This window comes from Tachyglossus aculeatus, chromosome 22 (assembly GCF_015852505.1).
Source record: "Tachyglossus aculeatus isolate mTacAcu1 chromosome 22, mTacAcu1.pri, whole genome shotgun sequence".
Lineage (NCBI taxonomy): Eukaryota > Metazoa > Chordata > Mammalia > Monotremata > Tachyglossidae > Tachyglossus > Tachyglossus aculeatus.
Window position 1 is genome coordinate 43171069 of NC_052087.1, and position 25914 is coordinate 43196982.

At 46.0% G+C, this 25914-nt stretch overlaps 1 protein-coding gene across 2 annotated transcripts in view; it reads left to right on the forward strand.

Annotated features, from left to right (window-relative positions):
* Positions 1 to 3043: 3043 nt before the first annotated feature.
* Positions 3044 to 25914, forward strand: part of RIC3 (RIC3 acetylcholine receptor chaperone) — a 30825-nt gene continuing 7954 nt past the window's right edge. For both annotated transcript variants that reach the window (XM_038764509.1, XM_038764510.1), the window contains exons 1-3: positions 3044 to 3169; positions 17548 to 17786; positions 20048 to 20126. In XM_038764509.1, the coding sequence (XP_038620437.1) occupies positions 3052 to 3169; positions 17548 to 17786; positions 20048 to 20126 (436 nt within the window). In that variant the 5' untranslated portion in view covers positions 3044 to 3051. The remainder of the gene's footprint in view (positions 3170 to 17547; positions 17787 to 20047; positions 20127 to 25914) is intronic.

Genomic DNA, 25914 nt, shown 5'->3' on the forward strand with positions numbered 1-25914 from the left:
GGGGCCTTCTGGGCAAGATGCATCCATGAAGTCTCTATGGGTCGGACATTACTAGGCAGCATAAGACAACAACAACAACATGTGCCATGCACTGTATTAAGCGCTGGGGTAGATACAACATCATCAGTTCCCACATGGTGCTCACAGTCTAAATAGGCGAGAGAACAGGTATTGAATCCCCATTATAATAATGAGGAAATCAAGCCACAGAGAAGTTGTGACTTGCCCAAGGCCACACAGCAGGCAAGTGGCAGAGCCAGGATTAGAAGCCAGGTCCTCTAGCTCTGAGGCCTGTGCTCTTTCCACTAGGCAACACTGCTTCTCTATCACAATGATTATTATAGTTTTTTATGGTATTTGTTAAGCTTTTGCTATGTGCCAGGCACTGTACTAAGCGCTGAGGTAGATATGAGATCATCAGATTGGACACTGTCCCTGACCCACATGGGGTTCACAGTCTCAAACCCCATTTCACAGTTGAGGGAACTGAGACACAGAAACGGGAAGTGACTTGCCCAAAGTCACCCAGCAGACAAGTGGAGGAACCAGGATTAGAAATCAGGCCCCTTGATTCCCAGGCCGGGGCCAGTCAAGGTGGGCTAGTAGGTCAACCTGTTCTACACAGATTTGGTAGCAAAACAGGAAGGATCTGAAATGCACGAAGCTCATCAGAATTAACATTTATCCACCTCAGCTTTGCTGAGCATGAGTTGCGAGCAGAATGGAGAATCAATGGTATTTATTGAGCGCCTACTATGTGCAGAACATTGTACTAAGCGCTTGGGAGACTACAGTCCGAGTTAGCAGACACATTCCCTGCCCACAATGAGCTTACAGTTTAGAGAACAGCGGGATGCTTAAACTGTTGTTGTATGGTGAGCTGAGGAGGGAAACCATGTGGTTATATTTGAAAGACACCCTGAAGCAAAACCTCAAATGGAATGGCATTGCCATTAACAGTCAAGAGCAACAGTGGTACCCAGACTCACCTGGCTTACAGTCATTGGAAATGAGGTAGCATTCAGGACAGAGGCCAACAGAAGAGTGCAACACAACGAAGGAGAAACAAAAATAGCAATACTTGTTAGGCGCTTACTATGTGTCCAGCACTGTTTTAAGTGCTGGGGTAGATCCGAATTAATCAGGTTGGACAAAGCCCCTGTCCTACATGGGGCTCACAGTCTTCATCCCCACTTTACGGATGAGGTAAGACAGGCACAGAGAAGTTAAGTGACTTGCCCAATAACAATAATAATAATGGCATTTGTTAAGCATTTACTACGTGCCAAGCACTGTTCTAAGAACTGGGGGGCAGGGGGGTACAAGGTGATCGGGTTGTCCCACACGGGGCTCACAGTCTTAATCCCCATTTTACAGATAAGGTACCTAAGGCACAGAGAAGGTAAGTGACTTGCCCAAAGTGACAGCTGACATGTGAGGGAGCCGGGATTAGAACCCATGACCTCTGACTCCCAAGCCCTTGCTCTTGCCACTAAGCCACGCTCCTCCTCATTATAGTAATTTTCTAAACTCTTGCTATGTGCCAGGCACTGAATGAGGTACTGTGGTGGATTCAATCGCATTTATTGAGGGCTTACTGTGTGCACAGCACTGTACTAAGTGCTTGGGAAGTACAAGTTGGCAACATTTAGAGACGGTCCCTACCCAACAACGGTACAAGCAAATCATGCTGGATACAGTCCCTGTCCCATGTGGGGCTCACAGCCTCAACCCCCATTTCACAGATGAGGGAACTGAGGCCCAGAGAAGTGAAGTGACTTGCCCAAGGTCACACAGCAGACAACCCATTCACTTGAAGTCTTGTCACTGTCACCAGCTGAGCAGGCAAGAGGCGTTGTGCCCCCCATAATAGTAACAGTATTTATTGACCGCCCACGATACTTTTATAAAAACTGAAATTGAAATATAGGGATTGAAGTCCCAAACCTCTACATCCAGTTGTAATAAACTCTCAGATTTGAGATCCTGGGAAATCCCCCTACTAACGTGGTAATCTCCGGGACTAATGAGCAACTCTGGGCTAATCCCTTAACCCCTCTGGGCCTCCGTTTTCTCCTCTGTAAAACGGGATGATAATGCCTGCTTCTCCTAAATCACCGGGATGTCGTGAGGCGATAAGTAATGTAAAAGAGCTTTGGAAAGCTCTCCACAAATTCAAGGAATCAAAGTAAGTAAAGACACATTTAAAAAAATCCCAAGCTCGTATTGAGCCCCTTTTTCTTTGAAGGATGTAGAGAGAGGAGAGATGGGCAGGAACTGAGGGTTGGAGAGAAAGACAGTGACCGGGGCAATGAGGCTAAATATCCATCAAAAGCACACGGCCTCCTTGACACCTAGCGGCTTTCACAAGATGCAGGTCCTGCCCTTCGGGTGCACATCTCATCAAATTTTTCACTGCGGGTAAACTGCCCTGGAAATAAAAGTCCTCAAGGATTCCCTCGGAGTTGGGGTGAGGGAGGTTAATGGGACTGGCCCTTAGAGCCCAACCGGCACCCTGAGCAAACCGTTTTGTAATGCAAGTCCCTACCCAACAGTGGGCTCACAGTCTAGAAGGTGGAGACAGCCAACAAAAACAAAACATACCAACACAATAAGATAAAAAGAATAAATATGTACAAATAAAACGCAGTAATAAATATGTACATACATATATACAGGTGCTGTTGGGAGGGGAAGGAGGTAAGGCGGGGGGGGGAGGGGGATGGGGGAGAGGAAGGAGGGGGCTCAGCGTGGGAAGGCCTCCTGGAGGAGGTGAGCTCTCAGTAGGGCTTTTAAGGGATGACTGACTGACTAACTGTCTGCCTGCCTGAGGCGAGGACGGCACGGGCAGCTCCCACGTGGCCTGCGCTAGCGCCCCTCCCGCCGGGGCGAAGGCGAAGCGGCCGTCCGCGCTGGTTTGTCCCGAGCGCCGCGCCGTCGCGGCCTGCCGATTGGGCGGGGCCGAAGGGGACTTCCGGTTCCGCCGGGCGGGGCGGGGCGGGACGGGCTGAGGAGGCCGCGCGCGCGGTCGGCCGGGCGGGCGGTGAGGCGATGGCGTATTCGGCGGTGCAGAAGGTGGCCCTGGTGTCGGGCCTCGTCTTGTGCGCCTCGCTGCTGCTGCCCAGGGCCTTCCTGCCCCAAGGGAGGAAGCGGGACGCGACGCCCGAGGGTAAGAGGCCCCGCCCCTCGGCTTCGGCCCTTCCTTCACTCATTCGTTCACCCACTCACTTATTCACTCATTTACTCACTCAGTCATTCATTCACTCATTTACTCATTCATTCACTTGTTTACTAACTCAGTCATTCACTCATTCATTCACTGTCACTCATTTACTCATTCATTCACTCATTTACTCAGTCATTCACTCATCATCAATCGTATTTATTGAGCGCTTACTGTGTGCAGAGCACTATACTAAGTGCTTAGCACTGTACTAAGCGCTTATTCATTCAGTCAGTCACTCATTCACTCATTCACTCATCTACTCAGTCATTCACTCATTCATTCACTCATTTACTCAGTCATTCACTCATTCATTCACTCGCTCATTCACTCGCTCATTCATTCACTCATTTACTCAGTCATTCACTCGCTCATTCATTCACTCAGTCACTCACTCATTCATTCACTCATTTACTCACTCAGTCATTCACTCATTCATTCACTCAGTCACTCATTCACGCCCTCATTCATTCACTCAGTCACTCATTCATTCACTCATTTACTCACTCAGTCATCACTCAATTCATTCCCTCATTCATTCCCTCATTCATTCACTCATTCATTCACTCATTTACTCAGTCATTCACCATTCGTTCATTCACTCACTCATAAGCAGTTAGTCCAGTGCCCTGCACACAGTAAGCGCTCAGTAAATACGATTGAATGAATTCACTCATTCATTCACTCGCTCATTCGTTCACTCATTTACTCAGTCATTCACTCATTCATTCACTCATTCATTCATTCACTCATTCACTCCCTCATTCATTCACTGTCACTCAGTCACTCATTCATTCACTCATTCAGTCACTCATTTACTCACTCAGTCATCACTCAATTCATTCCCTCAGTCACTCATTCCCTCAGTCACTCATTCCCTCATTCATTCCCTCATTTACTCAGTCATTCACCATTCGTTCATTCACTCACTCATAAGCGGTTAGTCCAGTTCCCTGCACACAGTAAGCACTCAATAAATACGATTGAATGAATTCACTCATTCATTCACTCATTCAACCGTGTTTATTGAGCGCAGAACACTACTAAGTGCTTGGGAAGTACAAGTCGGCAACATATAGAGACGGTCCCTACCCAACAACAGGCTCACAGTCTAGAAGCAGCATGTCTCAGTGGAAAGAATCCGGGCTTTGGAGTCAGAGGTCATGGGTTCGAATCCCTGCTCCACCACAAGTCTGCTGTGTGACCTTGGGCAAGTCACTTAACTTCTCTGAGCCTCAGTTACCTCATCTGTAAAAATGGGGATTAAGACTGTGAGCCCCCCGTGGCACAACTTGATCACACTGTATCCCCCCCAGCGCTTAGAACAGTGCTTTGCACATAGTAAGCGCTTAACAAATGCCATCATTATTGTTATTGTTATTCACTCCCTCATTCATTCATTCACTCAGTCACTCATTCATTCACTCATTTACTCACTCAGTCATCACTCAGTTCATTCACTCAGTCACTCATTCCCTCATTCATTCCCTCATTCACTCAGTCATTCACCATTCGTTCATTCACTCACTCATAAGCGGTTAGTCCATTGCCCTGCACACAGTAAGCGCTCAATACGATTGAATGAATTCACTCATTCATTCACTCATTCATCCGCGTGTATTGAGCGCAGAACACTACTAAGTGCTTGGGAAGTACAAGTCGGCAACATATAGAGACGGTCCCTACCCAACAACGGGCTCACAGTCTAGAAGCAGCGGGGTGCAGTGGAAAGAGTCCAGGCTTTGGAGTAAGAGGTCATGGGTTCAAATCCCGGCTCCGCCAATTGTCAGCTTTGTGACTTTGGGCAAGTCACTTCACTTCTCTGGGCCTCAGTTACCTCATCTGTAAAATAGGGATGAAGACTGTGAGCGCCCCGTGGGACAACCTGATCTCCTTGTAACCTCCCCAGCGCTTAGAACAGTGCTTCTGGAGCAGTTCTTCTAGACTGTGAGCCCGCTGTTGGGTAGGGACCGTCTCTATATCTTGCCAACTTGTGCTTCCTAAGCGCTTAGTACAGTGCTCTGCACACAGTGAGTGCTCAATAAATACGAATGAATGAATGCTTTGCACATAGTAAGCGCTTAATAAATGCCATCATTATTATTATTATTAGAAGGGGGAGACAGACAGAAAAACAAAACAAGTAAACATAAGTCAGTACCATCAAAATAAATAGAATTATAGCTACATACACATCATTAATAAAGTAGAGTAATAAACATGTACAAGTATACATAAGTGCTGTGGGGAGGGGAAGGGGCTAGAACAGAGGGAGTGGGGGCGATGGGAGGGGAGGAGGAGGAGAGGAAAAGGGGGGCTCAGTCTGGGAAGGCCTCCTGGAGGAGGTCATTCATTAACTCATTCATTCAGTCGTATTTAATAATGATGGTATTAAGCGCTTCCTATGTGCCAAGCACTGTTCTAAGCACCAGGGGAGATGCAGGGTCAATAGGTTGTCCCACATTGGGGCTCTCAGTATTCATTCATTCATTTATTCATTCAATTGTATTTATTGAGCGCTTACTGTGTGCAGAACACTGTACTAAACACTTGGGAAGTACAAGTTGGCAACATATAGAGACGGTCCCTACCCAACAGTGGGCTCACAGTCTAGAAGGGGGAGACAGAGAACAAAACAAAACATACTAACAAAATAAATAGAATAGATATGTACAGGTAAAATAAATAGAGTAATAAATTCGTACAGAGATATATATATATATATATACAGGTGGAGTGGGAAGGAGAAGGAGGTAAAGCGAGGGGGAGGAGAGGGATAGGAAGGAGGGGGCTCAGTCTGGGAAGGCCTCCTGGAGGAGGTGAGCTCTCAGTAGGGCCTTGAAGGGAGGAAGAGAGCTAGCTTGGCGGATAGGCAGAGGGAGGGCATTCCAGGCCCGGGGGATGACGTGGGCCGGGGGCAGACGGCGGGACAGGTGAGAACGAGGCACGGTGCGGAGATTAGCGGCGGAGGAGCGGAGGGTGTGAGCTGGGCTGGAGAAGGAGAGAAGGGAGGTGAGGTAGGAGGGGGCGAGGTGATGGACAGCCTTGAAGCTAAGGGTGAGCCCGGGCTTGGGAGTCAGAGAATGTGCGTTCTAATCCCGGCCCTGCCACTTGTCTGCTGTGTGACCTTGGGCAAGTCACTTCACTTCTCTGGGCCTCAGTGACCTCCAGTATAAAATTGGTATTAAAAAGCGTGAGCCCCACGTGGGACAACCTGATTACCCTATATCTGCCCCAATGCTTAGAACAGTATTTGGCACGTAGTAAGCTCTTAACAAATGCCATTATTAGTATTAATCCCTATTTTATAGGTGAGGTAAATGAGGCCCAGTGAAGTGACTTCCTCAAAGTCACACACCTGATAAGCTGTGGAGTCAGGGTTAGAACCCATGACCCCTGACTCCCAAGCCTGTGCTCTTGCCACCAAGCCATGCTGCTTATCTAATGGTACTAAGTGCTTACTATGCACCAAGCACTGCTCTCAGCACCAGGATAGATACAAGGTAATCGGGTTGTCCCACATGTGGCTCACAGCCATCATCCCCATTTTACAGATGAGATAACTGAGGTACAGCGAAGTGAAGCAACTTGCCCAAAGTCACACAGCTGACAAGTGGTGGAGCTGGGATTAGAACCCACAACCTCTGACTCCGAGGTTGTAGAGCTCCCAGTGCTTTGCAGAGCACTGTATTAAGCACTTGGAAAGTACAGTTCAGCAATGAAAAGACAATCCCTGCCCACAATGGGCTTACAGTCTAGAAGGGGGGAGACAGGCATCAAAACAAGTAAACGGGAAGAAATTGGAGTTGCTGGGGATCGAACCCAGGACCTCATACATCTATGCTCCTCCAGTGCTCCTCCCATGCGCCTCCCTCAGCGCCCGGGACCCCCAGCTGGCGGGGAGCAGACTCGAGACGGAAGGCGAAAATCATTATTTATAATAATTCATTCATTCATTCAATTGTATTTATTGAGCACTTACTGTGTGCAGAGCACTGTACCAAGCTCTTGGGAAGTACAAGTTAGCAACATATAGAGACGGTCCCTACCCAACATAATTATGGTATTTGTTAAGCGTTTACTATGTGCCAAGCACTATTCTAAGCACTAAGGTATTCATTCATTTATTCAATTGTATTTATTGAGTGCTTACTGTGTGCAGAGCACTGTAGTAAGCGCTGGGGTATCCATTCATTCAATCGTATTTATTGAGCTATTACTAAGCACTTAGAAAGTACAATTCAGCTATAAAGAGAGACAATCCCTGCCCACACCAGGCTTACAGTCTAGAAGTGTGGAGACAGATATCAAAACAAGTAAACAGGCATCAATAAAAATAAATAGAATTATAGATAGGTCCATATATACACAAGTGCTATGGGGCAGGGAGAGGGGGGTAGGGCCAAGGGAACAGGTTGGGGCAGTGACGCGCGGCAGGGTAGGTACAAGGTAATCAGGTTGTCCCACAGAGGACTCCCAGTCTTAGTCTCCATTTTACAGATGAGGTCACTGAGGCTCAGAGAAGTGAAGTGACCTGTCCATGGTCACAGAGCAGACAAGTAGCGGAGCCGGGATTAGAACCCACATCCTCTGACTCGCAAGCCCGAGCTCTTGCCACTGCTTCTTGCATTAACGTTTGGAGCAGGGATTGTTCCTCCTTACTGCTGTATTGTGCTTTCCCAAGCGCTTTAATAAAGTGGTCTGCGTATGGTAAGTGTTTAATCAGTACAATTGAATGAATGGATGAAGTGAAATGATCGATTGAAACCGGAGCCCTAGAGTCCGGTCAGGCCGATCAGGTCCTCACTTGTGACAATATAATAATGGTATATTTTTTAATGGCATTTTTTAAGCCTTTACTATGTGCCAGCCACTGTACTAAGCATCATGGCTTAGTGGAAAGAGCACGGGCTTGGGAGTCACAGGTCGTAGGTTCTAATCCTGGCTCTGCCGCTTATCAGCTTTGTGACTTGGAGCAAGTCACTTTTACTCTGAGCCTCAATTACCTCATCTGTAAAATGGGGATTGAGACTGTGAGCCCCATGTGGGACAACCTGATTACCTGGTATCTACCCCAGCGCTTAGAACAGTGTTGGGCACATAATAAGCACTTATCAAGTGCCATCATCACCATCATAAAAGATAGATTGGGATGGACACAGTCCAAGTGACAGGATTAATCCCCATTTCACGGATGAGGTAATTGAGGCACAGAGAAGTGAAGTGACTTGTCCGTGGTCACACAGCTGACAAGTGGCAGAGCTGGGATTAGAACCCGGGTCCTTCTGACTCCCAGGCCCATGCTTGAGCCACTAGGCCATGCTGCTTCTCCTCTATTGCCCTTCTCATGGGTCCTCAATTGCAATAATATAATAATGGTGTTATTTAATAGTGTTATTTAAGGTCTTGCTATGTACCAAGCACTGGGCTGAGCGATGAGGTAGACACAAGATCATCAGGTCAGACACAGTTCCCTGCCCAACATGGGTGTCTCAGTCTAAAGAGAAGTCCAGATATTGAATTCCCATTTCACCGATGAGGAAACAGGCACAGAGAAGTGAAGTGATTTGCCCAAGGTCATACAGCAGCCACCTGGCAGAGCCAGGTTTTCTGACTCCCAGACTGAGCTCTTTCTTCTAGACCATGCTGCCTCAGGTAGAATTGGATTATTTCTGCCAATTATACCCCCTTAGGGATAGGTCTCAGGTATTGTCCTGCCCCAGTCAGATTTTGGAGCCCTCATATGGAAACTTTCACAACAAACTTAACCCAGTGATGACTCCTACCCAAATCCCCACCTCTTCGCCAGACTCCCAATATTCAACCCCCTGGGGTTACCAACTTCACTTTTGTTAAGGTGCATTTGTTTTGTTTTTTTTTTAATCCATCACCTGTGTCAGACCATCCAGTCATGATATTTCTGTGTCACTCATGAATCCTGAACTGTTTCAGGGCCGAGGTTCTTGCCATTTTGTACGTGCCACATTTCTATTCTGTTTTATGTGAAATAAAGTTGATTTGAGTCATCTACATTATTTGGTTTTGTTCTTTTTTATGTCATCTTTAATGGTGTTTAGTTATTTTCAAGCAAATCATACATTTGCGGAATTGAATAATTATAATGTTACAACTGCTTCTTAACACATGATGGTATACCTAAGAACCGTTCAAACCACCCAGGAGTTTAATTTACAGCTCATTTGACAAACACCTTTTTCTTTATCCCTGGATATTAATAATGATGGCATTTGTTAAGCGCTTACTATGTGCAAAGCACTGTTCTAAGCGCTGGGGAGGATACAAGGTGATCAGATTGTCCCATGTGGGGCTCATAGTCTTCATCCCCATTTTATAGATGAGGTAACTGAGGCCCAAAGAAGTTGTGACTTGCCCAAAGTCACACAGCAGACAAGGGGCGGAGCCGGGATTAGAACCCACAACTTCTGACTCCCAAGCCTGTGCTCTTTCCACTAAGCCACGCTGTATGTAGTAACTTCCTAATTCATTCCGAGGGAGCCCGTATCACTACATACCGAAGTCTCATTGGTGAGATTCTGGCTTTAAGACAGTCTTGGAAGTGTGTTGATTCTTTCTGGCTGCTACGGTATTTAAATACCTGTAAAGTGATTTGAAGCCGAAAATTGCCAAGAGATGGCGAGATGGACCACTGGGTTATTTTTAGATAGTTTGGGGAGTTGGGAGCCTGATGAGAGGGGCTGTCAGTAGACTTTCTTTGACTCGTGATTACCTGATTTTGTAAATATTTTTATGTGTCTCCCCCCCCCCCCCAATTAAAATGTATGCTCCCTGTTGGTACGGAGCAGGGACTGGGAATCAGAAGACACAAGTTTGAGTCCCAGCTCTGCCAATGACCCTGGGTAAGTCATTTAATGACTCTGGGCATCAGTTTCCTCATCTGTAAAATGGGGATAAGATGGATCATGAGCCCTTTCAATCAATCAATTTTATTTATTGAGTGCCTACTGTGCACAGAGCACTGTACTAAACACTTGAGAGAATACAGTACAGAAGAGTGGGTAGACTCTTTCCCTGCCTGCAGCAGAGATTGTTTCAGATCTCATAAACTTGTATTTACCCTAGTGCTTAGCACATAATAAGGGCATAATAAATGCCGTAAATCTGGTGAGGGGGAGGGGTTTCCCCACGAAAATCTTAAAGTGCTTACTGTGTGTCAAGCACTGTTCTAAGCACTGTGGTAGATATAAGTTAATCAGGTTGGACAGTCCCTGCCCCACATGGGACCCATAGTCTGTAGGAGGGAGTAGTGGCCTCCATTTATTTGTCTGCTGTGTGACCTTGGGCAAGACACTTAATTTATCTGTACCTCAGTTCCCTCAGCTGTAAAATGGGGATTAAATCTGTGAGCCCCATGTGGGACAGGGACTGAGTCCAACTGGATTACCTTGTATCTACCCGATTCATTCAGTCATTCGGTCATACTTATTGAGCGCTTACCGTTTGCAAAACACAGCGCTTAAAACAGTGCCTGGCACATAGTAAGCGCGTAACAAATACCATTCAAAAGAGTGCTTTCTCAAGCATTTGGTATGGAGAATACTCAATGAATACCTTTACTACTGCTGCTTCTGGGCAAGGGAAGGCCATTGGAAGGAAGGTTTAGGGCAGAAGGGTGGTGAGTGGGAGGAAGTTCCTGAGGCGGTGGAAGAGAAGTTTACCAGAGGGTGGCACAGAATAAGGGCAAACAGAAAGCCACACCCAGTGAGCTTTGGGGGGAAAAGTCATCTAAAGCCATGGAGGGACCGGGACTGATGACGCATCGTGGGACCCAAGTGGAGCCGGCCCATTCTTCACAAGCGGCCATCTTTGGGTATAGACTCTGGGCACGAGGGTAAAGACTCCTTCAGAACAGGAACCAGGTTTTGTCCAGAAGTTACCTTCAAGACCCTGAGAGCAATTTCAGAAGAACCATGCTTGGCTCCTCAAGGGATTTCTAATCGAATGGGGGAGATAGGCAAAGGTGGTAAAGCAGAAGTAATCAATCGGGGGTATTTGTTGAGTGCCTGCTTTGCGCAGAGCATGTACTGAGCTCTGGGAAAGGGTACACAGGTGGGGACGAGGCCACGTCCCTGCCCCTCAAGGGGCTTGCAATCAATGAATAAGGGTGTGGGGGCCCAGGGAGAAGCAGCGAGGTCTAGTGGATAGAGCTCAGGCCTAGGAGTCAGAATGACCTGAGTTCTAATCCCATCTCTGCCACTTGTCTGCTGAGTGAACTTGGGCAAATCATTTCTCTGTGCCTCAGTTACCTTACCTGTAACATGGGGGTTAAGACAGCCCTTTGTGGACAGGGACTGTGTCCAACCTGATTTGCTTGTATCCACCCAGCGCTTAGTATACTTCCTGGCATAAAGTAAGTACTTGACATACCATTAAAAAAAAAAAAAAGCTTGTCACTGCAGTCTGGCCAACTAAGATGTAGACTTTTCAGGCTAAGTACATTGGTCTTTTTTGTTTTTAAAGCAGAAGAGGCATTTAAGTAAACTTGTGTGCAAGCAATGTGTCTTCCAACTCTTATATTGTACTCTCCCAAGTGCTTAATACAGTGCTTTGTACACAGTAAGCCCTCAATAGATATGATTGAATGAACAGTAAACAGCACATACAATTGACTGATTGATTTAATGAAGAAAAATGTTTCAGCCTCAAAAGTCCATGAAGTTTGCCGCGAGCCTCGATGATCTGGTAAGAACAATTTTGATAAAAACAAAGTATCAAGTCAGTGTGTTTTCAAAGAAGAATTAGTACCTGGTCAAATTCCATTTTATAAAATATGTATATAAGTAAATGTTTCCATCTCCCCAAATCCAACTTCCAGTGCTGCAACATTGCATTACTGTCTTTTGGGCAGGTTCTCATTTAAAGCCAACTTGAAAAGGGGCCCAAAAATCTGTTGGGAAGCAGTCGAGGCTATGGTTTGGATGTCAGACTTGAAGGGATTAATCTTTATGGACACATGCCCAGGGGCACTGCTTTCCTGAACTCTTCTGGCTGAGACCAGGGCCCTGGGAATGGAGGGGAATCCAGAAACCAGGACTTTCAGCTCAAAACCTAATATTTGGAATGTACCAAAAACTCGTCACAGTCAATGACTGCGGTGATGAAAGTTGTAGGAACGAGGACACCTAGGTAACTCTACCAAATGCTGTCATTCCTCAAATGTATTTTTGAGCAAATTGGCCTATGCAACCTTTTCTAGAGCTCTTCATAGCCAAAAATTTTGCATTTAAAAAGCACCTGTCAGACAGAAATCTCCAAGAATCTTAAAGGCGTTGTGAGGCTTATTTCCCGACATCCTTATGAGACAAGGGGCATGTTTTTTTGTTTGTTTTTTTGCCCTTCTACTAGCTGAATTAGGCTCTTTCTCCTTCAGGAGCCAAGGGACAATAAAGCACTCTCCAGGTTCTGTGTATAAGTGTTCCTCTCAATTTCCACTCGGCTTGTTTAAATTTCTAAATTCCAGCTGTATTTTTCTCATTTTTAAAAGTCCTAATTTCTAGTCTAGAAAGACTTCCCCAGGAGACATTAAGCTCCCTCTATACTATAACGTCTTAGTGGGCAGGGAATGTATCAACTCTTATATCCAACTTGTACTTCCCATGCGCTTAGTACAGTGCTCTGCACACAGTAAGCGCTCAATAAATACGATTGATTATATTGTACTCTCCCAAGCACTTAGTGCCACAGTAAGCACTCAATAAATACAATTGATTGGTTGGCTAAGTAGCTAGTAGCTAGTAGCTACAAGTAGCTAGTAGCTAGTAGCTAGTAGCTTTTAGGCTGTGAGCCCACTGTTGGGTAGGGACTGTCTCTATATGTTGCTAACTTGTACTTCCCAAGCGCTTAGTACAGTGCTCTGCACACAGTAAGCACTCAATAAATATGATTGATTGATTGATAGTAGCTAGGTCCTTGAAAGAAAGGTGAACTTCCCTTCCTTCCCTTATGCGTTATCTATGTGCTTGGATATGTGACCTTTGGACATTTGATATTCGACCCACCACCAACCCCACAGCACTTTGTGCGTAACTTTAAATTACATAGTATAAATTATTCTCTCTCCCCCTTTAGACTGTAAGCTCGTTAAGGGCAGGGAATGTGTCTGCTAATTCTGTTGTACTCTCCCAAGTGCTTAGTACAGTGCTCTGCATGTAGTAAGCGCTCAATAAATGCCACTGATTGATTGAACTTCCCCTTCAAATCCAGCCGATCATTGGTCTTCCCATCTTCAAAGCCCTTTAGAAATCCCACCTCGTCAAGTTAAGCGATCCCCGATTAATTCCCAACATTTCAAATAGCATAACCCAACAAACAGCCTTAACCCTTATATGTGTACAGTCATCCTCAGCCTTTATGTGTATATATGAAAATATATATATATATAAAATTGTACAGCCAATTTTTTATTCTGGTGTTTCATCCTGACATGTGCTACTTCCTGTAATCCCCTTGGTTTTCCCCCCCGCTACCTCTATTTGTAAATTATTTTTGCCCATCTGACCCCTCTCCTCTGTTATTTTGAAGTTGCATAGTCAGTGGAAAGAGCACAGGCCTGAGATCCAGAGGGCTGAGGTTCTGCTGTGAGGCCTTTGGCAGTCGCTGAACTTCTCTGTGCCTCAGTTTCCTCATCCATAAAATGGGGATGAAATAGCTGTTCTCCTTCCTCGACTCTGAGCCCCATGTGTTAATATCTGATTAGCTTGCACCTCCCCCAGCACTTGATACATAGTAAGCCCTTAACAAATAACCACAATTATTACCACTAGACTAAGGTCCCTGAAGACAGGAAGTGTTTTGCTGCTGTTATATTCTCTCAACCACCTATTTCAGTGCTTTGCACAATCAATCAATCAATCAATCGTATTTATTGAGCGCTTACTGTGTGCAGAGCACTGTACTAAGCGCTTGGGAAGTACAAGTTGGCAACATATAGAGACAGTCCCTACCCAACAGTGGGCTCACAGTCTAGAAGGGGGAGACAGAGAACAAAACCAAACATATTAAAAAAATAAAATCAATAGAATAGATATGTACAAGTAAAGTAAATAAATAGAGTAATAAATATGTACAAACATATATACAGGTGCTGTGGGGAAGGGAAGGAGGTAAGACGGGGGGATGGAGAGGGGGACGAAGGGGAAAGGAAGTAGGGGGCTCAGTCTGGGAAGGCCTCCTGGAGGAGGCCTTCACTCCACTCACATGCATAAGATTGAATGGTTGATTGATTGGTGGTACATATTAGAAGGATCAGAGGGAACGTAACAGAGATTCAGTAAAAATATAGATGACTCCTTCACTCTAATAGCCACTAATATGAGAGAAAACACATTCACTTAGGATCACAAACTGTAAGAACTGTAGGAGCTAGCAAAGAGCAAACAAAAAAAAAGACATGGGATTTGATACTGAAGAAACTTCATATAAATGCAACTCTAAGGAAAAAAGCTTTTACCTTTACCTTTATAATTGTGTGTGTGTGTGTGTTGGGGGGGTGTATTTATTAAAAATGAAGGCAAGCAACTCCATGTGGTAAAATTATACAGAGCTTTACATTCTCAGAGATATAAGAATTCAGACAACATAATAGACAGACATGAAGTTACGAGAATCACATCGAATAAGGAGAGTGCTTCGTCACCTGTGGTTCTCAGTGAGTTTTAGAAGTTTTGACAAACCCCTTACTGTTATGGGAAGTAATTTGGGATCATCAATATTTATGCAGGGCACAAGGGAAAAAGGGATCTTGCTTTTTAAGGCCTTATCAGTAAATCTGTATGCAGATTCAGCGGCTCTCTTAACCTAAGTGCATATTTCATTTCCTAAAACAAAATCTTTAACAGTTATAAATGAGGATTCCAGAAAAAAAAGTAACGTCTCTGAGGTCATTTTTGGCCTTGCATCCAACTTCAATAAGAGGTAGTAAATGGAATCATTTATCCCCATTTCTGATTCCATGGATAATACATATTTCATTAGAAATTGACCGTTAGAGATGACTTTGACTGGCTTTTTTACGTGGGTTAGAATGTACCATTTTGTGAGCAACTGGAAAACATAGACTTAGGGCATTGAACCATAACTAAGGATAGAAGTGATGTGATGGTGAAGCAAGTAACCTTCTCTCCTCTACCCACCTCTCCAGTCGGGGCCCTGGCTGTACCACTCATGGCTGAACCCCTACACTATATAGATGGAAGAACTCAGGGCGGGGTTATTGGAGAAGGTGCCCCACTGCCCAACTTCTTTTGGATAGGGGCACACCCAGTTTGTGAGCTTGTTGTTGCTTCCTCCTTCCTCCTGGCCAGGAACCCTTGATAATGGGGACTTGGTGTTCACCAGCTGAAGCAGTGTGGCCTAGTGGATAGAGCACAGGCCTCGGAATCAGATGGATCAGGGTTCTAATCCCAGTTCTGCCACTTGTCTGCTGTGGGACATTAGGCAAGTCACTTTACTTTTCTGTGCCTCAGTTGCCCTCTCTGTCAAATAGGGATTAAGACTGTGAGCCCTATGTGGGACAGGGACTGTGTCAAACCTGATTATCTTGTATCTACCCCAGCGCATAGTACAGTGCCTGATATTTAGTAACCACTTAACAAATACCACAATTATTATTATTATTATTATTCTCAGGTGCATTGACAGCACATGGGCCCTCTCCTGAGTGAGGGTGTGAACCCCTGGGGATACCCTCCAATCGAAGATGGCAGCCTTCCAAGACTTTTGGAACCCAAGGAGGAGGTTCCCAAGTCATCCTTTGGTTCACCCATTGGGGACCACCAGTGTAGTGTTAGAGAACAGGGCTGGGATTCAGACCTCTTGGTCCTAATTCCAGTTCATTCACTGACTCACAGTGTGAACATGGGTCCTTACTTCACGGGTGCGATGGAGACGTCAGCCTCCAAGGGATTCCGAGCCAGACTTGTGGTATTTGTTAAATGCTTACTCTGTGCCAGGCACTGTACTAAGCGCTGGGGTGGATTCAGGTAAATCGGGTTGGACACAATCCCTGTCCCATGTGGGGCTCACAGTCTCAATCCCCATTTTACAGATGAGGTAACTAGGCACAGAGAAGTGAAGTCACTTACCTAAGGTCACACAGCAGACAAGTGGTGGAGCTGGAATTAGAACCCATGACCTTCGACTCCCAGGCTCGTGCTCTGTCCACTACACCCTGCTGCTTCTCAACCTTGGTCTCTGAGGTGACCCAAGAGTCTATAAACAGGGCTGAAAAGGCTGAGAGTGGTGGCTTTGTGACCAGTTAGCTATTAGAAGTTGGTCCCTTTTCAATCCTACAGTCTCTGCCCCTCTTTGCCCTCACGCTCTGCCTCACCCTCAACTTCAGTTTCTCCATCTGTGAAATGGGGCTGCTTGCTGCTTCGTTTCTCCCATCAATCATTCACCGTCTGCCAACTCCATTATATTGTCCTCTCCCAAGTGCTTAGTACAGTGCCCTGCACACAGTAAGCGCTCAATAAATATGATTGATTGAAGAAGCACAAGGTAATTCTAGGGCTGGAGTCAGAGGGTAGCCAACTTCCATTAAGCTTAGATTGCTTTTTCATTTGTTTTTCATAAAGCTTGAATTTCACCTGATGTTGCAGGCCCCCTGTGTCCCACAAGCCTCTCTGTGCCTCAGTTCCCTCGTCCGTAAAATGGAGATTAAGACTGAGCCCCATGTAGGACCTGGACTGTGTCCAACCTGATTACCTTGTATCTTCCCCAGTGCTTAGAACAGTGCCTGGTACTTAGTAAATGCTTAATAAATACCATTTTAATAAAGCCCATGATCTTGCTAGGTGCAAACACTTTCAGGAATCAAAATCTTTGCGATTGGTGAAGGGAAGCCACCAATTTGTTCATCAGTGGTGACATAGCTAAGAGATGGCACCATCTTACCAACGACCTCAGAGTCTAACCAGTGCCCCACTCCAGAGGTGGTATTAATCTGCTAGATTGTAAGATCCTCGGCAGCAGGTTTTAACTCAAACCTCAAAAAGGTTTCCACACAGTGGAAACAGAACAGTGGAAGTAATATCTTTGTTTTTGTACAGTACTTTCTTCCCAAAGCACTCTCATATTACCTCAACTTTTTCCTCCCAACAACCCTTGGAGATGCTTAGAAAGGCAGGTATCATTCTCCCCATTTTGCAGATGAGGAAACTATGGTAAAGAGAGGCTAAGTGACTTGCCCAAAGTCACACAACGGGTCAGTGGCAGAGCTCAAACTCAGACCCGCGTCCTCCTGATTCGGGAAGGGTGGAAGTGACGGGCTGTTCTTCTCTCCTCAGGGAAACCTGGTCGCTTTCCTCCCGTGATGCGCCAGCATGTGCCCACGACGGGCCGGACCCCGGCTGGCCACTTCCCAAGATCTCATCTGGCCGAGGCCGTCGCGAAGGCCAAGGGAGGAGGAGGAGGAGGTGGCGGCGGAGGAGGTGGGGGGAGCACCAGCGGCAGAGGTCTTGTGGGTCAGATCATCCCCATCTATGGTTTTGGAATCCTTTTGTACATCCTGTACATCCTGTTTAAGGTAAGGAAGACTGATCATTTTTTTCCCGTGGTATTTGTTAGGCCCTTACTATGTGCCAGGCGCTGTTCTAAGCGCTGCGGTAGATACAGTGTGGCTCAGTGGAAAGAGCCCGGGCTTGGGAGTCAGAGGTCGTGGGCTCTAATTCCAGCTCCGCCACTTACCGGCTGTGTGACTTTGGGCAAGTGGGCCTCAGTTCCCTCATCTGTAAAATGGGGATAAGGATTGTGAGCCCCATGTGGGACAACCTGATGACCCTGGATCCCCCCAGTGCATAGAACAGTGCTTTGCACATAGTAAGCACTTAAGAAATACCATCATTATATTATAAGATAATTAGGTTGGACACAGACCCACATGGTGCTCACAGTCTTAATCCCCATTTGACAGATGAGGTAACTGAGGCAGAGAGAAATGAAGTGACTTACCCAAGGTCACCCAGCAGACAAGCGGCAGAGCTGGGATTAGAACACAGGTCCTTCTGACTTCCAGGCTCGTCCTCTTTCCACTAGGCCAGATTATTTCACAACTTGATCATTCATTCAGTCATATTTATTGAGCACTTCCCATGTGCAAAGCACTGCACTAATTGCTGGGGGAGCACAATATAACAACAAACGGACACATTCTCTGCCCACAATGAGCTCACCGTCTAGTCTAAATCCAACTTGTTCATATTCATTAGGACCGATTAAAAGAGATTCATTATTTTCAGATTTTTAGGATTCAAGGTTTTGCCAGAAAACAACCTCAAACAGTAATGTTTTAGTTTCTTAATATTAATAACAACAATATAATAAAATAATGATGGTGTTTGTTACTCATTTATGATATGTCATGCGCTGTACTAGGTGTTGGGGCAGGTATAAGATAATCAGGTTGGACCAAGTCCCTGTCCCCCATGAGACTCCAAGCCTGATGGGGAGGGAGAACAGGTATTGAATCCCCATTGTACAGATGAGGAAGTTGAGGCACAGGGAAATGAAGTAACTTATCTAAAGTCACACAGTGAGCAAGTGACAGAGCTTGGATTAGAGACCAGGGCCCCTGATTCCCAGGCCTGTGCTTTTTCCACTAGTTCACGCTACTTCCTCAAAATCGATGCCCTCTGGGGAGATGTGGTAGAAGGGGGAAAATAATAATGATGGTTTTTGTTAAGCGCTCTATATGCCAAGCACTGTTTTAAACGCTGAAAATAAGAGCTTAGTTTGAACACTGTACTCTGCAGGCTTCAAAAGTTCAGGACCACTGGGTCTTCATCCTCATAGACTGTATCTGCCACCCTCTAGGCTGTACGTTCATTGTGGACAGGGAATGTGCCTACCAACTCTGTTATCTTGTACTTTCCCAAGTGCTTAGTTCAGTGCTCTGCAAATCAGAACCACTCACTAAATATGATTGATGATGATGATGATGATGGCATTTATTAAGCGCTTACTATGTGGAAAGCACTGTTCTAAGCACTGGGGAGGTTACAAGGTGATCAGGTCCCACAGGGGGTGCTCACAGACTTAATCCCCATTTTACAGATGAGGTAACAGAGGCACAGAGAGGTTAAGTGACTTGCCCAAAATCACACAGCTGACAATTGGCGGAGCCGGGATTTGAACCCGTTATCTCTGACTCCAAAGCCCATGGTTTGGTTGATTAATCTCTGCAGCCTCCAGCCCTAGACAGTATTCGGCAAAGTCACTGAGCTCAGTAATAATCTCAGCTATTTTTGTGCCTGTCTCCCCCTTTACAGGGTAATCTCCTTGTGGAAAGGGAATGTGCCCTTTTTTTACTATGTACTTTCAAACACTCAGTCAGTCAATCAGGTCAATGTGGTAGTAGATGTGAAGAGGCTTTTTTAGTCCTTTAGACTGTAAACTGCTTGTGCCCAGGGAGCTTGTTTACCAACTCTGTGATATAATAATAACGATTGTATTTGTTAAGCACTTACTATGTGTCAGGCACGGTACTAAGCGCTGAAGTGGATACAAGCAAATTGGGTATGTCAGTCCCTGTCCCACATGGGGCGTGCAGTCTCCATCCCCATTTTACAGGTGAAGTAACTGAAGCCCAGAAAAGTGAAGTGACTGGCCCAGAGTCACCCAGCAGGAGAGTGGCGGGGTCAGGATTAGAACCCAGGTCCTTCTGACTCCTAGGTCTATGTTCTATTCGGTAGGCCCCGCTTCCAAGAGCTTAGTACAATGTTCTACTCACAGTAAACACTCAATAAACACAACTGTTTGACTGACGTGCCCTAACCCTTGGATTCTCAGCTCTCCTCCAAGGGGAAAACGACCACAGAAGAGCGGAAATACCGGACTCCCGTCCCTGGGAATACGCACAGGAAGATTAGTAAGTATGATGTCATGTGGGTGAGAAGTTTTGATGAGAAATGACATAATCCATCCGGTTGGGTTCTAGTCACCCCCGGTACTTCCAAGAGGCGGACTCCACGGTCCCCACTCGCCACAGGACATGGGAGGTTTGGCAAAGCGGGGAAGTGTTCCCTGCATCTGAGGACGGAGCGGGAGTGATGGAGAGAATTGAGACTCTCAACCTGCTGCTAAACTGATTTAAATTAGAAAGGGCCACACGGAAAGGTTTCAAAATGGCCCCGGCCCATCCCTCCCCATTCTACGGTGGGGATAATAATAACAATAATAATGATGGCATTTATTAAGCGCTTACTATGTGCAAAGCACTGTTCTAAGCGCTGGGGAGGTTACAAGGTGATCAGGTTGTCCCACGGAGGGGCTCACGGTCTTAATCCCCATTTTACAGATTAGGTAACTGAGGCACAGAGAAGTTAAGTGACTTGCCCAAAGTCACACAGCTGACAAGTGGCGGAGCTGGGTTTTGAACCCATGACCTCAGACTCCAAAGCCCGTGCTTTTTCCACTGAGCCACGCTGCTCCTCTTGAGCCACGCTGCTTCAGTGAGAGCCGGCAAACGGCCGTGGCCCTTGGCGGGGCTGGAGGCTGGGGTAGGGAGGCACCTGGGGTTGGTGCCTCCCAACCCCTTTCCTGCAAGGGAGCACTGGTTCTAGCGGGACAGAGCAACTAAAGCGGCAGGAACCTGCGTGGACCCTCATCCTCCCACTGTTTTCAGCGAGGTCTAGTCTAGTGTATAGAGCCCGCGCCTGGGAGTCAGAAGGACCTGGGTTCTAGTCTTGGCCCTGCCACTTATCTGCTGAGTGACTTTGGGTAAGTCACTTTTCTGTGTCTTAGTTACCTCATCTGCAAAATGTGAGCCTCATGTAGGACATGGACTGTGTCCAATCTGATTAGCTTGTATCAACCCCAGCATTTAGTACAGTGCTTGGCACATCGTAAGCACTTAAATACCATAAAAAAGCCCTTCTCTGGTTCATTTCCACCACCTCTGGTCATGCCAACCTAACTGCCATTGGTAGCATGTAAGTTTACCCTCTGGACTGTAAGCTCGTTGTGAACAGTGAATGAGTCTGTTATTTTGTTATATTGTACTCTCTCAAGCACTTTAGTACAGTGCTCTGCACCCAGTAAACGCTCAATAAATACATTCGGCCGATTGTTTTCACCCCCACCTCAACCCTGCCCTGCCCGGCCCTGCTGGCCAGTGGAGAGAGCCCAGGTCTGGCAGTCAGGAGACCTGGGTTCTAATCCCAGCCCCAGTATTTGCCTGCTGGATGACCTTGGTCAAGTCACTTAAAGTCTCTGGGCCTCCATTTCCTCATCTGTGAAATGGGGATTCGATCCCTGTCCTCCCTTTAGACTGTGAGCCCCTTGCAAGAGAAGGACTGTGGCTGATCTGATTGTACTGCGAATATCCCAGCTCTTAGTACGGTACTTGGCACATAGTAAGCACATAACAAATCCTATTATTATTATTCTCCAGTTCCTTTTTGCAGCAGGAGCCCTTCACCCCTCAAGGTCTTCCCCATTTCAGAAACTTTCCACCTGATGATAACGATGATGGTATTTGTTAAGTGCTTACTATGAGCCAGGCACTGTTCTAAGCGCCGGAGTAGATACAAGATAATCAGGTTGGACACAGTCCAAGTCCCACATAGGGCTCACCATCTTAATCCCTGTTTTGTAGATGAGGTAACTGAGGCACAGAGAAGTGAGGTGTCTTGCTCAAGGTCACACAGCAGACAGTGGTGGAGCAGAGATTAGAACCCAGGTCCTTCTGACTCTCAGGCCCACTAGTCCATGCTGCTGCACCTGCAGCCAGTCACACCGGGATCCAGTTGAGGATGTGGCTTAATTCTAACGCTTTCGGTGGATACTATATTGTTTAACCATTGCTACTTAGTGTGAGCCTTTTATCTTTTTTAGCTCCCATTTGCCTCAGGGCTGGGTCACCCTCCCTGAATCAGTGGCCGATTGGGGAAGGGGAGGAGAGCCAGGCTTGTAACAAATGGGAGTTAAAAATCCCCCTCTAGACCATAAACTCACTGTGAGCGAGGAACGTGACTACCAATTCTGTTATAGTGTACTCTCCCAAGTGCTTAGTACAGTGCTCTGCACACAGTAAGTGTTCAATAAATATGATTGATTGACTGAAAAATTAGAAAGATCAAGCCAATAAATATGTAAAAAGCCTTTCTTTTTCTCTTGAACGCATAAAGCCATTTTGTGTATGTATCCTGTACAAGTATCCAAGTTGACTGGATTCAAATAGGTAATAACAAAGATACTAAGTATTTATGTGGCACTTCCCTACCTTCTAAGTACTTTACAACCATTAGCAAATACCTCAAAGATGTGTTATGAAAAAGTGCTTAAATGATGGCATTTATTAAGTGCTTATTATGTGCATAGCACTGCTGTAAGCACTGGGGAGGTTACAGGGTGATCAGATTGTCCCACAGGGGGGCTCACAGTCTTAATCCTCATTTTACAGATGAGGTAACTGAGGCACAGAGAAGTCAAGTGACTTGCCCAAGTCACACAGCTGACAATTGGCGGAGCCGGGGTTTGAACCCATGACCTCTGACTCCAAAGCCCGGGCTCTTTCCACTGAGCCACGCTGCTTCTTAAGACTTCCTAAAATCCTTCCTATCACTGAACTATGATGGTCTAATTAATCGAGCGGCCCACGTCCTTCCCCTGGCCTGGAATGCCCTCCCTCCACACATCTGCCAATCTAGCTCTCTTCCTCCCTTCAAAGCCCTACTGAGAGCTCACCTCCTCCAGGAGGCTTTCCCAGACTGAACCCCCTTTTTCCTCTCCTCCTCCCCATCCCCCCCGCCGTACCTCCTTCCCCTCCCCACAGCACCTGTATATATGATTTATTACTCTATTTATTTTACTTGTACATATTTACTATTCTATTTATTTTGTTAATGGTGTGCATCTAGCTTTATTTCTATTTATTCTGATGACTTGACACCTGTCCACATGTTTTGTTTTGTTGTCTGTCTCCCCCTACTAGACCATGAGCCCATTGTTGGGTAGGGACCATCTCTATAAGTTGCCGACTTGTACTTCCCAAGCGCTTAGTCCAGTGCTCTGCATACAGTAAGCGCTCAATAAATACGATTAAATGAATGAATGGATGAATCTCTCTGATGAGGCTTGTGGATTTAGACCTGGTTGGGTAAACTCTCGACAACGGAGAGAAAATACCATTTTGTTTTTTAACTCTGAAGTGAAGTTTCGCGACAACGTATTTGAAAAACTAGATTATTTTAATCATTTTTGCTGGCAGGACCAAAGTAAATGTCAGTCCCCAAATATTTCTGAATTTAACTCGCACCAACTGTTGCATATCTGATCTATGCGATAATGGCAAAAGTCAAACCACAGATACTGGTCGTTATTTCAATGGCATTAAATTTCTTTCTGAAAAACTTGATGGATTGAGTAGCACACTGATGAATGGCTCCAATTACTTCCCTTTTGTAATCATCAGTCAGTCAACCAATCATGTTTATTGAGCGCTTACTGTGTGCAGAGCACTGTACTAAGCACCTGGGAGAGTACATTATAACAGAGTTGACACATTCCCTGCCCACAACAAGCATAAGACAGAAGCAGTGTGGCGTGGTGGAAAGAGCACGGGCTTGGGAGTCAGAGGCTGTGGGTTCTAATCCTGGCTCCGCCACTTCTCTGCTGTGTGACCTCTGGCAAGACACTTCACTTCTCTATGCCTCAGTTCTTTTATCTGTAAAATGGGGATTAAGACTGTGAGCCCCATGTGGGACAACCTGATTACCTAGTATCTACCCCAGTGCTTAGAACGATGCTTGGCACATAGTAAGTGCTTAACAAATGCCATCATCATTATTATTATCATTATTACTATTATAAGAAAGATGATGATGGTATTAATTCATTCAATCGTATTTATTTAGTGCTTACTGTGTGCAGAGCATCATACCTAGTGCTAGAGAGAGACAATACAACAATAAACAGACACATCCCCAGCCCACAGCGAGCTTACAGTCTACATATCTATTCTATTTATTTTATTTTGTTAGTATGTTTGGTTTTGTTCTCTGTCTCCCCCTTTTAAACTGTGAGCCCACTGTTGAGTAGGGACTCTCTCTATATGTTGCCAACTTGTACTTTCCAAGCGCTTAGTACAGTGCTCTGCACACAGTAAGCGCTCAATAAATACGATTGATGATGATGAAGATGGGGAGACCGACATTAATATAAATAAATGTATTAATATAAACAAATAAGCCCTCACTCCGTGCCGAACAAAGCCCTGTGCTAAATGCTGAGACAAATATAAGATAATCAGACCATCCCTTTCCCTTCTTGAGCTCAACAACAATAATAATGTGTATTAAGCACTTACTATGTGCAGCGCACTAGGGTAGATGCCCCGTCTCCCGAAGGAGACAGGACACGGTTCCTGGCCCACACTAGACTCACCATTTGAGAGGGATGGAGAACAGGTATTGAATCCTCCCTTTACAGATGAAGAAACTGAGGCAAAGAGAAGGAAAGCGGTTTGCTCAGGGTCACCCAGCAGGCATGGGGAGGAGCAGGATTCAAACCTGGGTCAAGAGATGGGGAGAGCAAGCAGAAAAACTGAAGCCATCTCCGGATTTTCTCTTGGCCCTCCTGCCCTTTCTGGTGATGCCCGGGATTTGTTGACACCAACCCAGTGCTGGTGAGACTCAGACTTGGTAGGTGCTGATGGCCGTCTCTTTGCCCCACTCCTCCCCCCCATCGCCGAAGAACGCCATTCATTCATTCATTCAATCAATCGTGTTTATTGAGCGCTTACTGTGTGCAGAGCATTGTACTAAGCACTTGGGAAGTACAAATCGGCAACAGATAGAGACGGTCCCTACCCAACAACGGGCTCACAGTCTAGAAGGGGGAGACAGACAATAAAACAAAACATGGAGACAGGTGACAACGTGGCTCCCTGGAAAGAGCCCGGGCTTGGAAATCAGAGGTCGTGGGTTCTAATCCCGACCTCGCCACTTATCAGCTGTGTGAGTTTGGGCCAGTCACTTAACTTCTCTGTGCCTCAGTGACCTCATCTGTAAAATGGGGATGAAGACCGTGAGCCCCACATGGGACAACCTGATTGCCCTGTATCTACCCCAGAGCATAGAACAGTGCTTGGCACATAGTAAGCGCTTAACAAATACCATTGTCATTATTAAAACCTGTAGACACCCCAGCGCTTAGTACAGTGCCCGGCACCTAGTAAGCACTTACCAAGTGCCCCGATGATGATGATAGTAATAATAATAATACTGGCATTTATTAAGCTCTTACTATGTGCAAAGCACTGTTCCAAGCACTGGGGAGGTTACAAGGCGATCAGGTTGTCCCACGTGGGGCTCACAGTCCTCATCCCCATTTTACAGATGAGGTAACTGAGGCCCAGAGAAGTGAAGTGACTTGCCCAAAATCACACAGCTGACAAGTGGCGGAGCCAGGATTAGAACTGTGACTCCAAAGCCCAGGCTCTTGCCACAGCCTCTTGAGCCAAAGAGACTCTCAGCTAACCCTGTTTCTCCCCAGCTCCTCAAGCCGGCTGGTTCTGTAGGGTAGAATGGGGAGGTCGACAACTTTACAGTCAGTGGTATTTATTGAGCACTTACTAAGTGCAGAACCCTGGGCTAAGTGCTTGGGAGGGTACAATACAGCAGAATTAGTAGATTTGTTCCCTGCCCATAACGAGC